The sequence below is a fragment of the Rhyacophila brunnea genome, unplaced genomic scaffold, assembly GCF_057557595.1.
Source record: "Rhyacophila brunnea isolate RB1 unplaced genomic scaffold, BYU_Rbru_1.0 scaffold_24, whole genome shotgun sequence".
NCBI classification, from domain to species: domain Eukaryota; kingdom Metazoa; phylum Arthropoda; class Insecta; order Trichoptera; family Rhyacophilidae; genus Rhyacophila; species Rhyacophila brunnea.
Window position 1 is genome coordinate 12,008,122 of NW_028232904.1, and position 15,587 is coordinate 12,023,708.

Here is a 15,587-nt window from a genome sequence, read left to right on the forward strand (position 1 = left end):
AGCCGTCATAATGAGCGCAAAGCCTAAATTCATCACTGGTATAAATGGAGATTAGACGAAGAATCCTTTGACGGATTGAAAATGAATATTTACACATTAAGGTACATTTTTATAATTTATTTCTGGCATAATATAAATAATAAACAAATAAAAAATAAAAAAAACTAAGTAATAAGAGACATAATTATAAAAAGGGTAAATCAATTCGATTTGATTGTGATCTTTTTTCCGACACGCTTGTGGAATGTTGGATAAACATAAGTTACATACATTGGATTAATATTAATTTTTACCCTAACACTTAAAATCATCCAAATAAACACGTATACAATTAGTAAAATCGAAAGTTGCCAGCGTACACATGCAATAATACAATAGTTACCAACCGGGTCTAGAACGATTCGGCGCAGGGACAACTGGGCACCACGCAATCGAATGGAGTTCGAAAATACATAGACGATCGTGAATTATAGGTAGTTTTAGAAAGTATAATTAATATTATTATTTATATTAAAATTAAGTATTATATTATTATTTAAATATGCACACGTAAATAATGATTTAATTGTGCATAAGTTTAAAGAGATATTTTATTTTTATATAAAGCCTTAGGCATGATAATTCTCCGTCTGCGATAAAAAACATTATGTCAACACCAAAATGAATTAAAACTACTAAGTAGTAGATAGAAACTGATTAAAATCGTAACAAAGTCTATTATTATTTCATTCGACAGTGCGGCACCCAACTGTCCTGGCGCCTAGTTGTCCCATTCCCTACCAACCTCCACTCTGCATGACAGAGCGTCGGCCAATCAAATAATTCAATCGCTTATTACACAAACCTTTTTTTAATCAAATAATTTTAGATTGACTCCGGGCACTTACACTCGCGAAGCAATTAACATTTCAATAAGCGCTAAGCATTATAGATCAATATTAATGACTCCTTGAATAATTCTTACGTATGTTCAAGGCTCTACCAAAAGAGAGTATTCATAATTTATTTCTTCTGGATATGTCACACGAGTCATTAATCCTCCAATCCAATCCATCATCGCTCAATGTAAAAGAGAATCAATGTTAAACCGAATGTAAAACTATATTAAAACATCTAAACAATCTAAATACATGTTCATTTAAACATTTCAGTAGAGCAACGATACAATATCCCTATCCCTATTCTTCATACATATGTCCATAAATATAACACGTATCGACATCGCCTCTATCATCATTATTAAACGGACAATAATATACCTTTCAACCTCTTCCATCTACCTTAAATCGATATAATATACAATGACAATATGAATTCTATTGATACGGAGACATAATTATTATTCATTCATTTAACATTTCATTCAACACGTCGGTTGATTCATTTTGTTGCATTAGTTCACATCACAAACCCTAGAGATCTTGAAAACTTAAAATTTTATAAAGCTTATGCTATGTGGTTCCGTCTATTTCTATTCCGACGTTCTCGGAAATCGATGAAGTTGTCATTTCTTGAGACGACTGGTCAAAGTTTCCTTCGACTATACCCTTCATCTCCATTTCGGCCAGCGGGTTTAAATTATAAGCTTCCAAAATTTTATCGGGACCCTGAGCCCCAACGATACCCTGTTCAAACACATCCGCATTTTTTAATTCGGATAATTTAGTACATCCAGATTCTTTCGTTAAATCACACGTCTCAACAGCATTTTCTAAAATACACAAATCTTCATCTTCTACATCAATAATATTAGACTTTGTATTGGACACATCACATACGGAATCGCTTAATTTAGATACATCGGCGCCCACCTCAACAGATGAATCATCATCCACTCTTTTGGATACATCTGTATTTTCTACAATAGATATATCATTTTCCCCTGACTTTGTTACATTGGTATGTTCCAAAATGGATGAATCACACGTAGAATCCCCTTCTTGAGATGCATCAGGATTTTCCATTATAGATTCACTATTATCCCCTACTCTGGATACGTCAGTATTTTTGAGGGCGAATGAATCATCATCTTTGGGTACATTTGTGAATTCTATGATAGATGAATCATTTGTAGAATCTCCGTCTTGAGATACTTCAGGATTTTCCATAGATTCATCATTGTCATCCACTTTAGATACGTCTGCAATTTCTTCCACTGTACACGGGTTACTTATCTGTAAAGACTTAGCTGCGCCCAAACTCAACGAGACGGTCGAGGAAATGATTGGGGTACAGTTGTCGAAGGATGAACTCTGATTCGAGCCGTCAGCATCGAAGAAATTGTCCGGTATTGAGACAACCGTGTCGTTATTTAAACCCAACGCATTCGCCAAAATGGATTCATTCAAAGTCGTTTCGTCAATATCTATTGAATTATTACCGAAACTGTAATTTTCCCCGAGTTTCTCTTTGAAATAGTCATCCGAAAAGACGACAGAATCTTGCCTATGCCTCATTTCACTCTCGTCATTGTATCTTTGTACCGTTAATGGAAGTAAATCTTCATTATACTCAACAAATAAACTAGGGTCTGCACTCGGATCGTTGCAAACGTGATCGTAAAATAATTTCTCTGACAATATATACTTCTGACAAACGTTGCATTTAAAATTGAGATGATGCTTGTAATGCAGGCTAATATTAGGGAATCTTTTATTACACAGAATGCAGTCTTCCTCTTGCAGTTTAGGCTTGAATAACAGAGTCTCATGATCATTATGAGTGGACCGAAGATGAGCCACATACGCAGCGTACCGATAGAAAGAATCCCCGCAGTGCCTACAGCGTAGTGGATTCTTCTTATACGTTCGGTGCCTGTGAGAGTATCCGTGGATATTAAACGATGACATAATCGTGAACTTTTTATCGCAGAACCTACAACCGAAATGAACGATCTTAGTATGATTCGTATAATGCCTCGTGGCCGTGGAAACTTTGTTAATCGGCTTGAAACAAAAATCGCACTCCTTATAGTCTGGTGAATCCCGATCCGGTCCGCCCGGGACATCTGCCGCATCGTCTCCCTCGCTGTCAAAAGAACACGAGTGATCTTGGAACTTGGACGCTGACAAGAAATACTCACAACACTTCGGACATTTATATTTCTCGTGATACATCATATGATTGTGTAAATTACTGAAATCTTTATTGCAGATATTGCAGTTTTGTATTGGAGATGGTTTAGGTGGGATAAGCCAATCGGTGTCTTCATTGTGGATTTCTTTCAGATGTATGACATATTTGTTGTAGGCGGGGAACGATTCATCGCAATGTTCACACTTTGTCGGATTGTCAACATTGACGACATACAGATGTCGTTTTCGGTGCCGCTGGAACAACGTCAAAGTCGAGAATTTTTTAGGGCACAGTTTACAGCCGAAGAATCCGTTTCTCGTGTGGCACCGTTTGTGTTTCAGCATGTTAGCTTCGTTGGGGAATTCGTTGAAGCAAAAGTCACAAAGAGACGTAGTCGTTCCGGTGTTATCGGTCTCCGATAATTCAATATCGTGCGCCACCCGCAGATGGCACCGCAACTTAATCGCAATCGAAAACGGCTTGTAACACAAATGGCACTTGAGTCTCTTATCAAATGAATCGCGGTCTCCCAACACCTTCTTACGGTCACAGCTATACTTAGTGTGAGCGTCCAGGAACATCTTATTATTAAAATACTCAAAACAGTAATTGCATCGCATCGTGTTGTGGAACTCCATATGCCGCTGAAACTGATTTTCCCCGGACAAGAATTTATTACAAAGAGAACACTGGAAGCCGCCTAAATCCTGCAAGCTGAATTTCTTCGATTTCTCAAGAGTGTTAGTGTAAAACTCCGGCCCCATAACTGCAGTATAGCTCTCGGTGATGTTGTGGACCGCGATCAAATGACGGTGCATGTCGAGCCGTCGGCTGAAGCACTCGTCACAGTGATCGCACTTAACGGGGATAGTATATTTCTGGAACATGTGACCTTTGATGTGAGTCCTGTGCGCCTTTATCGACTTCAATTTCTTATCGCAGATTTTACATTTGAAGAAAGATACTTTCATGTTGTGCATGGCGAGATGCCTGGTGAGACGGTGTTCACTCGGAAATTCCTTAGCGCAAATCGTACATATGTGTTTTTTATCATCGACTTCTGCATCAGGGTCGTTCTTCTTCACCATTTTACTGCCGGGATGAGCATTCTGAAGATGCTTATTCAGCATCACTTGATGAGAGAACTCTCTCTCGCACACCGGACATGGCACGGCGAGTTTCATTTTCTTGTATTTAGGTTTAAGGGGAACGTCCGGCATATCTGAATGCGTCTTTATATGGACGCTGAGATGTACAGCTGACTTCATATACTTCATACAAATGGGACATATATGCCGACCGGAACTGTTTTGCAAATGTACACGCATGTGTAACTTATGGGTATTTTTATTAGTGAACGCCTTGTGACATGCACTGCAGAAGTAGTTCGCTTTTTGATTTGAATTCTTCTGAGCGTGCCATCCGAGATGTTTTTTCAATGAGGTAGTATTCAACATGTACTTCTGACATATTTTACACTGGTGTCCGGAAGGCGTGGCCTCAGACGTGAACTCAGTGGAAATGGAGTCAATGCTGTCGTACACGATATGCGTTTTCTGATGCGACAGGTACGCCGTCTTGGTGGCAAAGTTCATCTTGCAGATGCGGCATGAGAAATCGGTGGTCTGCTTGTGCCACTTCATGTGCGCGTACAGTCCTCGGAAATTCTTGGCCTTGAGCTTGCAGATGATGCAGATGAGAGATGCTGGGTTGGAGAGAGACTCTTGCATGTGCGCCTGCAGGTGCTCGTTGAGCTGCTCATCGGTCTCGAAGCTCTGAAAGAGAAATCAAACTCATTAACAATATGCTGAACAATTCATAAACTTTATGGGATATTGTCGAATAAGAACTCGCACTTCCGTTTTCAATTTTTTTACGCTCCCGTGGTGTACGGATCTATCAATTTACATAATTTGAAGTTTTTTATAATAAAAATGTCTAAAACAATCGGGAGTGATGTTAGAATTATTATTAGTAAACTTTTGGTTTATTGCGAAGAAGAAAAAGAGAGTCACATCTAAAAGAAGAACCGGTACATTATTTATACACGCCTCTAGCATACATTGCCGCCATGACAGGTATGTCACTGAGAAGTCTTATATACGATTTCAGCAACTTTGTTATAGCCGATTTCTTCTTGTCGGACAGTAGATATTTGTATTATTAAGTTATCCTTTATTTTCATCATATAATATATATTTAATATCCTGGTAGAGATACGGATGATTCATGCTATGACAGGCCGTTTATGAGCCGGGTGCTAAGCCCAATCAAAGATTTTCATAAACATTTTGCATTAACCGAGCTCAGTGCTCATGGAAATAGCCTGGTGTAGTGGTGAGTATATGGACGTTTAGTCAGATTCAAACTACACCGGAACGTTTACGAGCCCGGTGACACCAACAAGGGACATTTCATTCAAAATTTCATTTTATTATATTTTTACATACACAATCCAATCTCCCAAGAAACATGTCAAAAACCAACCAGAAAAACCAGACTAACATTAACAGACTGCTGTCTTAATATAATTTTCTTTTTACAAACACACAGTTGTGTTTTTCTGGTTGGTATTGATGTCATCTTGCGGCTCATGTGTCCCGCTCTAATAATACAAATGAAAACTCACCTCAGTACAAACCAAACAGGCGATATTAGAATCAGACCCGCCGCCATGCACCATAGTAGAGTGCTCGTTGACGTGCTGCTGATAATTCTCCAGGGTCTCTAGGGTTTTACCGCAAACGGGACAGGTAAACCCTCTCATGTTAACAACCAATCGCTGCCCTGTCGAACTGTTCCCTTGATCCGACAGGGCGCTACGAAAATCCCCCAAATCAGACGGCTCCACTTTGATCTTCACCAGCACATCGTCGCCGAAGTCGCCGGGACGGTTTTCAACGTAGTCTATATTATCGGCGGATTCGGCGGTGCGTTGTTTCAGGTTCGAGTTGTGATGGGAGAGATGCGCGCGGAAGAATTTCGTGTTGGTGAACTGCAGGTTGCACGCGGGGCACGTGTATTCATTCTTAACCTTCTCGTTACCCTCGATGTGAATCCGATTGTGCGCTTTCGTCGCGGAGAAATTCTCCAGCGTCTTGTTGCAGTGCAGACACTTGGCTTTGCACTTTGAGAACTCGATCAGTTCGTGGTAAAAGGGGGTAGACGAGGCATTCTCGCTGTTGTGCTTTGCGTTCTTGTGGTAGATAAGAGACTTCCTGAACATGAACGTCTTGTCGCACAGTTCGCAGTTGAAGGTGTGGTTGGCCCTCACCTCGCTTGTCTCTTGACCGTGTTCCACTTTCATGTGCTTCAGCATACTCAGCCGGTATCTGCAAAGGAATGAATGAAAAACAGTTATAAACGGAGCATGAATACATAAGTGCCAAATTGCACGAACGATTAATTAGCGTGGTTACTTATTATATACTATATATACTACGTATTAACACTTTAGCAGTACAGTAAAACCCTGATTCTAAGGTTTTCAAGGGAGTCTAAAAAAAATGATAAATGCGTGATTCAGTACACTCTCAGTAATTCGCCGCCCGATTATGCAGCAATGTTGCCACATTAAAAATAATTACGAATATTTACATACATAATCATTAAATCTGACTACTAATTAAATATTTACACAGACTTAGTACAGACTTCATTGCCAGGCATACAATTTAGCCCCACTCCAGAAAAGTAAATTCATCCTCAAATTTAGATACAGTACACTCTCAGTAATCCGCCGCTTGATTACCCGACAACTACTATAATCCACTGTTATATTTACTAGTTGAAAGCAAAGTCAAGCTTTATAATTTGCCGGTATTCAATTGTCAAATCCAAGTCCACCGCGTACAAGTATACAATGCACATGAGACGGGTTTATTTTGGAAACTCCTCCTTCGTAAAACGTACGTTCATCGCGAATACAGTAATGTAGCAGGGAGGAAAGTGCCCAAGGACCGCATCACAATTATTCCATTCTCCAATGCAACCGGGACATGCAAAATGAAGATTTTGGTCATAGGGAAAGCCAGGAATCCTAAGCCATTCAAGAATATCTGCCTCACTGAACAATTGGTTGTATCAAGTGATTTAGTGTTTAATATTTAGTTAATAAACTTATTTATAAATATGTATAATTTAGTAAATACTTGATTTTGATTATAAATAAAACCGTAATTTGCTAGTACAAATTTCTCAAAAAAACTATTTTTACGTGTTTTTTTTAATCTTTGCCATATTTTGTATGTATATACTATAATCCGCCGCTTTCACTAATTGGACACATGTCTGGTTTTTGGGGTGGCGGATTACCGAGAGAACTGAACTGCAACTCTACTGGATTATTTTTGACATCTTGTATTATTTTTTGCACAATTTCAATGACTGGTTCATGAAATATTTATTACTATTTATTGAATATTTTTACATGCCAGGACTCTGAAATCATTTTGTATTACGAAATTCGAATTAAAGGTATGATTTTATATGAAAATAATTTTCAAAGAACTTTTTTTCGCAAAAATTCTGATTTACGGCGAATTTCGAATTGTCCGTGTTCTTATTAATGAGATTTGACTGTATTATATTTGGCTGAGGACATCAATGTGTTACAAATAAAACAAAAATACTATGTGGATGAAATATATGATATGACGCAAAGTCATTTGTGGTGAATAATATTTCGGAAATAACATACTTAAACTGTTTGTTGCACACCGTACAGACATAGTCCTTCATGAATGGGACCTCCACCAAGGCGTCCCTGCTCATCTGGTCTTTCTTGTTAGCCATATGCGCGGCCAAATGCATCACCAGCTGCATCTGATCATTGAAGGTCTGATGGCACTCCCTGCATTTGAGCAGACCGTCGCCTGCAGAATTCGCATTGGTCTTGGATTCGTTCAGAAGACTACTATTCCGCGACGACATCTGAGCTTCCTTATGCTCGGTATCATCTTCGGAGTGCGTCTTTTTAATATGCCGATTGAGGCTCTCCCTCTTCATGTAAGTGATATCGCATGTGTTGCACTTAATCAATCCGGTGCCCCTCTGCCTTAGGCACAGCGTTATATGCCTGTACATTTCGCCGTATGTCGGGAACTCCGCGTCGCAATTCGAGCATTCGACGGCCAAATTTTTAGTAATAGGTTTTTGCATTGACTTCGGAATAAAATCGTCAGGATTCTCCCGTATAACATCGCCGCATGCGTTTCTCTTTAAGTGCTTACGCAAATAAATACGTTTCTTGTACACCTTCAAACAGACCGGGCATTTTAACGTGCGATTTATAATCAATGACCAATTAAACTTCGTGGTGATTGGTTTAAATTGAATCTTACAATCTTTCATGTGTTTGTTTAGCATAACGTTCAATTTGAAACGTTTACCGCATGTCAGGCATGGGAAACCACCTGCGTTTTCAAGATTGCTCGGTACCGTAGTACTTTTATGAACATCAGCGTGAGCATCAAGAGATTTTGCGCTGGTAAACATTTCATTGCAGCCTTGTTCATGACATTTAAACAGATTATCTTCATCATCTTCATCGACACTGTTGCTCTCCGAATCGGATGATACACTTCGCCGTCGTTTCTTTGATGAGTTTTCTCCGCTGGTGCCTTCGAAAGATAATGGATCCGTGATATCGATGCTGTAACTTTCTTGCAGGAGGCCATCTTCAGTAGAATAGACCTTAGACGAGCCTTCCTCCACTTCGTTGGGCCGTTTTCTTTTAGATCTGATGACGGGTTGTGAGGAGTCTTTTTTTGTCGTGGAGACATCGGTGCGATTCGAGAAGCCAGAGTCTGAATTTCTTCTGCCATACGAAGATATGTCTGAAATTAATTAGGTAATTTAATTATTCACTCAGTGGAGGCCCATATGATCTTATTAGAATTGAACACGGTTGGAAAAAAAATATTTTTATTCAATTTATAGACACAAATTAAGAAAGCAACATTTTTTTGAACATACATATTTCGAAACCTTGTAACGTACCAATTAAAAAAAATTACAGAATGGGGCTAAAACTCATATCTATGACATCGAAATAACACCTCAAATGGATAGTTGTTAGGCTTTTTCTGCATGGCTAGCAAGTGTACCAGTAGGATAATCAGTAAAACATTCAGAATGCGAAGCATGTTCATGTCACAAGTTAACTACCATTTGGTACAAAAAAATTTAGGAATACTTTCTGATAGGTAGGTATTGTTACCAATGCATTGTCCGAGAGTGTGAAATGGTGTTTGGAGGATTTAACCAAGACAGTGCGCTTGATATTTAATATTTAAAAGTCACGCCATTTTGTGACAGTCCAAAAAATGCTAATAGACATCATCCCAATCGCAGACGATCAATTTGGTTTTACACTCTTATCTGAGGCTTATGAGTGAGTCGACAACTAACAACTGCATAGTCGCAGATTGAAAAAATCCCAACTGTAATGTGAAAATTCAGAAGCTTCTAAACTTTTTTGATTCATGCACGCAATCTTGCAACTGCAGGATAATACATGTTTACATGTACATTTTCTTGTTACAGCCGCGATAATATGTGTTGTCAACAGTATGTATTATCACAGCCATAACAAGAAAATGCATTTGTATACATGTATTATCGTGCAAGTTGCAAGATTGCATGCATAGATCAAAAAAATTCAGAAGCTTCTGAATTTTCACATGACAGTTCGACTGTGTGATATCTGCAACTGCGCAGTAGACCGAAAGTGGCGAACCTGCCGGAAAAAAAACAAACTACACCGCGCACTCATTTTGACGTTTACGTATTTTCACGACCTGTCAAATAGCACCATACAATGACGACATTGCGTCTTGCTTACGCTTAAAGAATGAAATTGGCGAGACAGTCAGCACTTTAACGTGTACACAGTAATTATCGCGATAGTTTAAAATACACACTATTGGTGCAAGTAAATCCATGCACATGTACAGGCGCTATTAGAAGGATCCTAATTTGGATATAGTTATGCAGATAGTAGCCAGTCCCCAAAAAATAAAAATAAAGAGATTTGATATAGATCAGATGTGAGAAAATTTTCTCTACATTCTGCTGAAAATAGCCAAGCCGCAAAAAAATATTCTTGAAATAAAATACTATTTACAATTTGACATTTTACATACATTTTTAATAATCATGTTGTTACTAAAGTGCCATTATCTCAGCTCGACATTATTGTGGACTGCCTACATTCTGCATAACGTTCATTTTATCCATGCATCTTAAAATTGTCACAACAGGAAGTGTTTACCTAATATTATGTACACTATACGACACGAATCTTTTGTGTCGAGAATAAATTTACTCATGTATAAAAATAATTCTATAACTTTATTTTGGGTAATTGTGCCGCAGATGCCGTCATGAGCTTTTATATTATTTTTTTCACGAAAACAGTTTATTCCATGTAGACAATTATAATAAATGCCTTTTTCTGTCGGTGCATAGGCTTTTCCATCCAATAATTGTTAATTTAAAATTTGAAATTTTCATACATTTTGATGCATCATTATCACAAACTAAGATTAGGTTAGGTTAGGTCAGTGGTTTCCAAACTTTATGACACCTTTTTAAATAGTAAACAATGTACCTACTAATGCAAAAATGAAAAAAAAAAACATAAACATAAACAAGGTTTTACTACTTATAATTATTATTATATTAATTTGTTTTTCATGCGATGAATGTGCTTGTTTATTAGCACAATCAATTTCAATAGTAGTCAATCCAAATTCATCATCGTTCATTGACATTCTATCATGTGCCCCACATCCTGAAGCGGCCCCCCAGGCCAGGATTTTTCAACCACATCTTTTTCAGCCAGCAACTTTTTTTCCTATTAATAAAATAATGTGAAAAGTGCATTATCAAACTAACCTAGAACTCAGAAAATAGATTTTTGTTTGCTTCAATATATCTGGCGTAGAAATCATTTAAAAGTAGTGGAGACATGGCGAACTTATTTTTTTTGAAATTTTGATTTGCAAAGCTCTAATTTTTTATGAATGCCTTCACTTTATCTTTTTAAATCAGTGAATGCATTAGTGGTCCTTGCATTGATTTATTCAATCATTTTTTTTTTTTTAATTTCAACCAAATAGACAAGTTAAACAACATTATCGTTCCTAAGCAAATTTGCCTCAAATTTAACATTGTGATTTGATCCTTTTATTTCATTTTTTCACGAGATATCCAGCGCGATTCACAATGGTATAGAAGTGAGGTATAATAAAATTAATCTACATATTTTCAGACAGGTTTGCAAACAACCTTTTATAGGACTGTTTTTGTGTAGTTTATAACTAGCAGCCGTTTTATAAACTATGCATTTGCAAACCGCAAACCTGTGGCTACATTAATTGTGTTACACTTTTCGCGCCTCCCTTTGCAACACTCCGCGCCTACCAGTTTGGAAATCGCTGGGATAGGTTAGGTTAGGTTTGGTATAAAAAGAAAGTTATAAAATCTCATGACGGCATCTGCGGCACATTTACCAAATCTTGAATTGTTTCTAGACCATGCAATTGTTCAGAAATAGAGGGATTTAGTGAAAAAAGAGGAAACTCAAAATAATTCAGTACTTAGGCAGGTTAATATAGATTTGAGGAATATAATTTCATTTACGATGAAAAGTTTGAAATTAAATATGTAATTTGAAATGCTATAGATGTTAATTAGAATTTTCAAATTTAGCATGTAAACAAAATCGCCGGTGTATTCGTTTCTAGAAGTAGCACTTGACGTGTTCCACAATGTACCTGCGATTGGATGCGATTTTCGAAGTTCCGCGTCCGATCTCTCGCATTGTTGTTTAAAAATAAACGCTGCACTCAACTTTTCAACGCATTCTCCGCATATCTTGTCAGGCAGTCCATCTCCTTCGTGGATCTAAGAAGACAATAATAATGTAGCACATCGGTATATTATACTATTGCACTTAACGCATTCCCCACGGGTCTGTTGTGAAAGAAACGTTACCTTTATCTCGGAACAAGCCATGGCCATTTTCGATAGCTGCGTCGAGTTATCGACGGCGAATATCGAGTAGAAATCTCCGAGTTTGAGACATAATCTACATTTGCTAAGCTTGAGAACAAGAGACATGTTTGCGGCTCGGTAAAACTGTCACTTGTGAAAGAAGGGTGCATTCTACACCTGCGGTCGCCGGCAAACTTTCAATGATTTACTTAGTCATTGTTTACAATTATCGATACGATTAATTACAACGTTATAATTGGCTATTATCGAAAAGTTTATTTAGCAATTGAATGAAGTAGCGGCCTCGCCATTTTCACATACGCTATTTCGCTATGGCCGAACACTTGATATTTTTTTTAAAGTTGCCAATTTAAAATATAAATAATAAGAAAAAAAATATATTTCGGTGTTTCAAATAGGTTTTGTTATCAAATTTACATCACAATAAAACAGTTTTTTAAAATTAATTTATATTAAATTTATATTTAGTACCTAATTGAAAAAAATGATATAATAAAATTATATAGGTACCTACCTACTAGGTACGATAACAGTAATTTTACTGCGATACAGTAATTATTATATAGGTACTATATAGTAGCTTATCCATATTATGTAGTTGCTAAATATAGTTTCATGGTACTTAGTACCTACCCAATTGGATAACAAAGATAATTACTTAATAAACAAAATATTTTTTCATAAACGAAAACTGTCTGTGAAATGTCCACACCAATACCATAGACTAATCTACGTCCATACTCCATAGATAATATACGAAATAACGAAATGTCTCTTGTTTTCAACCGCTGAGGATTCGATTTCAATTTGTATCTCGATTTTCTTATATTAGTTTTTATTTTATTTAAAGCTTTATAATACTGAACTACTACTTCATTACTGTGATTAAACAGAAAGAATGTGCAAACTCTATAACTATAATACCTAATCAAATAGGAAGCCATAAATGAATTTCTAACCAAACAACATGACTGCTATCATTCATGTTTACTTTGTGCTACCAGAAAATGTCAACAATCTTGAAGAATGTGACAGTGAAATGCAGCAGGCATTCAACGTAACGTATATTATTATATATATTTTAAAATTGAATTAGAATTAAACTGAAGCTACAAAACATTCATTTAAATATTTGGTTGTTGGACAATAATATTTGCAACCAGTCTTATCTAGCTATTAGCGATGCTTATGATGATCATTATAATATAATGATCTTCATTATAACGTCCCGCGACCCGCGTATTGTATTTTGGCAACGTTACGCCTTCTGGGGAGTACCGTGACGTTCTTACCGAAATTAAACCAAAAAGGAACACTGGGCTATGATTGAGTTTGCTACAGGTTACTTCGTATTGCAAGTTCATTTTGAAAGAACTTTAGGCTTCTACTACGACATAGTTAATTACATGTGCAGATATTGTCAAGATAAGCCTTCAATACTTAAGTTCATTGGGTTGGATAGTGTATAATTAAATTTGACTTCAATTTGACATTACACACATTGCCATATCAAAGTAGGTATTTGAATATATAAATTTATCTATAAATTACCTGTGGAAAGATACTTCCTCGTCAATTTTACATAGGCATCCAATAGCAATACATTGACCACTATGAGTACATTGATGAATATTCAACGTAAAACACAAAGCAATATTATACTTCAAACCAGAACTTGTGCTGCCATTTTGTTTTTGGTGCTGCCAATAGAAGAAGTATAATATAATGAACTTGTTTCCTATACAACAATAGATACAATTTATTGTGTGATTTGAAAATCAAACTGTCTTTATATCTTCAATTTACTTTATGGCCAGAATTAAATATTTTGTTTAGTGTTCTTGTGTTGTTTCGTTGTTTAGTATTCCGTAAGGTTTTTGGAGGTCAATTTCATGGTTATGCTGTCTATAGATCTACCATCATAAATTGGCATTTCAGCGAGGGCGCTAGTATGACATTGAGAATTTTACCATAACTAACAAAAAAATGGTAATTTATAATTTTTTATTGGTAGTAGATTTTTGTACAAATATTATGCAATCCATAATTCGAGAAACATCTTGTAAAATTAAATGGCATTTGTAACAAATTTATCCTCGATAGACAATTTTAGTTTCAAATTCGACCGGCTGCCAACTTACGATGGTAGATCTTTACATAAAGTCCTGAGAGTCCATCGCTCCTTCTCTAGTATAGGGCAGTCATTGATGACATGCCACACAGTTTAAGATGTGCAGCCGTCACATGGACAACAGTCGTCGTCCCTCAATTTAAATATTTTTAGATAGGCTCACACTGCTCCGTGGCCTGTTAGTATCTGAGTTAGTTCGTGTGATATTTTTACGTTCCTGGCAAGAGTGATAGCAGAGTTTATGTTTGGAATAAATTTCTGCATTATTGACCCTGTGGAAGATGTTGTGTATCTGATGTTCCATAGCTCTATTGTGTCTTTGTTTAGTTTTTGTTTAACGTGTAATGGAGGCATTGTTTTCTCATGTTTTGAAAATTTGTTAGTTATATTTTTATGTTCAATATTTCTGAAAAGCATGCTCGTGTGAAAGACCCACTGCAATTTATCGACCCCCGCATTGAAGAGTGCATAGGGCAGTATCATGGAACACATAATAATGGCTGATGTCAATATATATCCAAGACTTTGGTTACAATGTGTTTTAAATAAAATTGGTATAACAATATGAATGCTTCACAGATGTTGTTCTTTTCTGTTTTTGCAGCAATGCGAGTTGCACAGATCAAGCGCTTTCGACGCAGAATTACTAACGTCGGAGGAGTGTCTCAGCAAAACAGACTTCATAAAGACCGATGTGATAGTCGTGCACGAATTCAAAGGACCCGTCTTTGTAAAATTGCAAAAGTCAAAAGCAACGTAGGTTATCTATACATTTGACAGTATCTATACAGGCGGCCCTCGACTTTCGAACGTTCTACTTTCGCACAATTCGCTATTTCCTGCATTTCTTAAAAATTTTTTTTTTAATGCAAAAACTGTGTGCTTCCATGCAGTCGCTCCTCTCTCTTCTGCTCCCCGTTACCTTAAAGGGTGGTATTCAACTATCTCTTGACAAGTTTATAAAGAAATCACCTTATTGCTAATACGTCTCGTTAACTTTATTATACCCATTGATAAATAAATATTTTAAAGTACACTTTTATATTTTTTTTTACATCCCTCTATTTTCGAACATTCGAACACATTTTCAGGAACCAATTAAGCGCTAAATATATTATGATGCACGTCGCGTACTATCACGTGACGTCACAGTAAGTTGCCGCTACGGGAAAAAAGTGTGTAATGTCGTTTTTCTTGGTGTTTAAAATGTTATCAGACTGATGCTCCCATCCCGTAACACATTTTGAACATTTGAACGAACATTGTCAATTAGCAAAATCTGCCGAAATCACTAGAACAACAATGAGGTCAACTCACGTTGTACTGTACTGCATCGACACCCACATGACTCAATGAACGT

General features: G+C 36.9%; 2 protein-coding genes across 3 annotated transcripts in view; one reads left to right on the forward strand and one right to left on the reverse strand.

The window, feature by feature from the left end:
- Positions 1–598: 598 nt before the first annotated feature.
- LOC147069046 (uncharacterized) lies at positions 599–12,409 on the reverse strand. The gene is made up of 5 exons (XM_085951708.1): positions 12,076–12,409; positions 11,856–11,985; positions 7,775–8,912; positions 5,705–6,407; positions 599–4,850 (listed from the first exon to the last, which is right to left on the reverse strand). Exons 1-5 carry the CDS (start codon positions 12,199–12,201, stop codon positions 1,452–1,454), a joined length of 5,496 nt encoding a protein of 1,831 aa, XP_085807834.1. The 5' UTR covers positions 12,202–12,409; the 3' UTR covers positions 599–1,451.
- A 431-nt stretch (positions 12,410–12,840) lies between these two features.
- The window catches only part of mus101 (mutagen-sensitive 101), a 41,282-nt gene continuing 38,535 nt past the window's right edge, over positions 12,841–15,587 (forward strand). For both annotated transcript variants that reach the window (XM_085951709.1, XM_085951710.1), the window contains exons 1-2: positions 12,841–13,153; positions 14,832–14,983. In XM_085951709.1, coding sequence (XP_085807835.1) covers positions 13,064–13,153; positions 14,832–14,983 — 242 coding nt within the window. In that variant the 5' untranslated portion in view covers positions 12,841–13,063. The remainder of the gene's footprint in view (positions 13,154–14,831; positions 14,984–15,587) is intronic.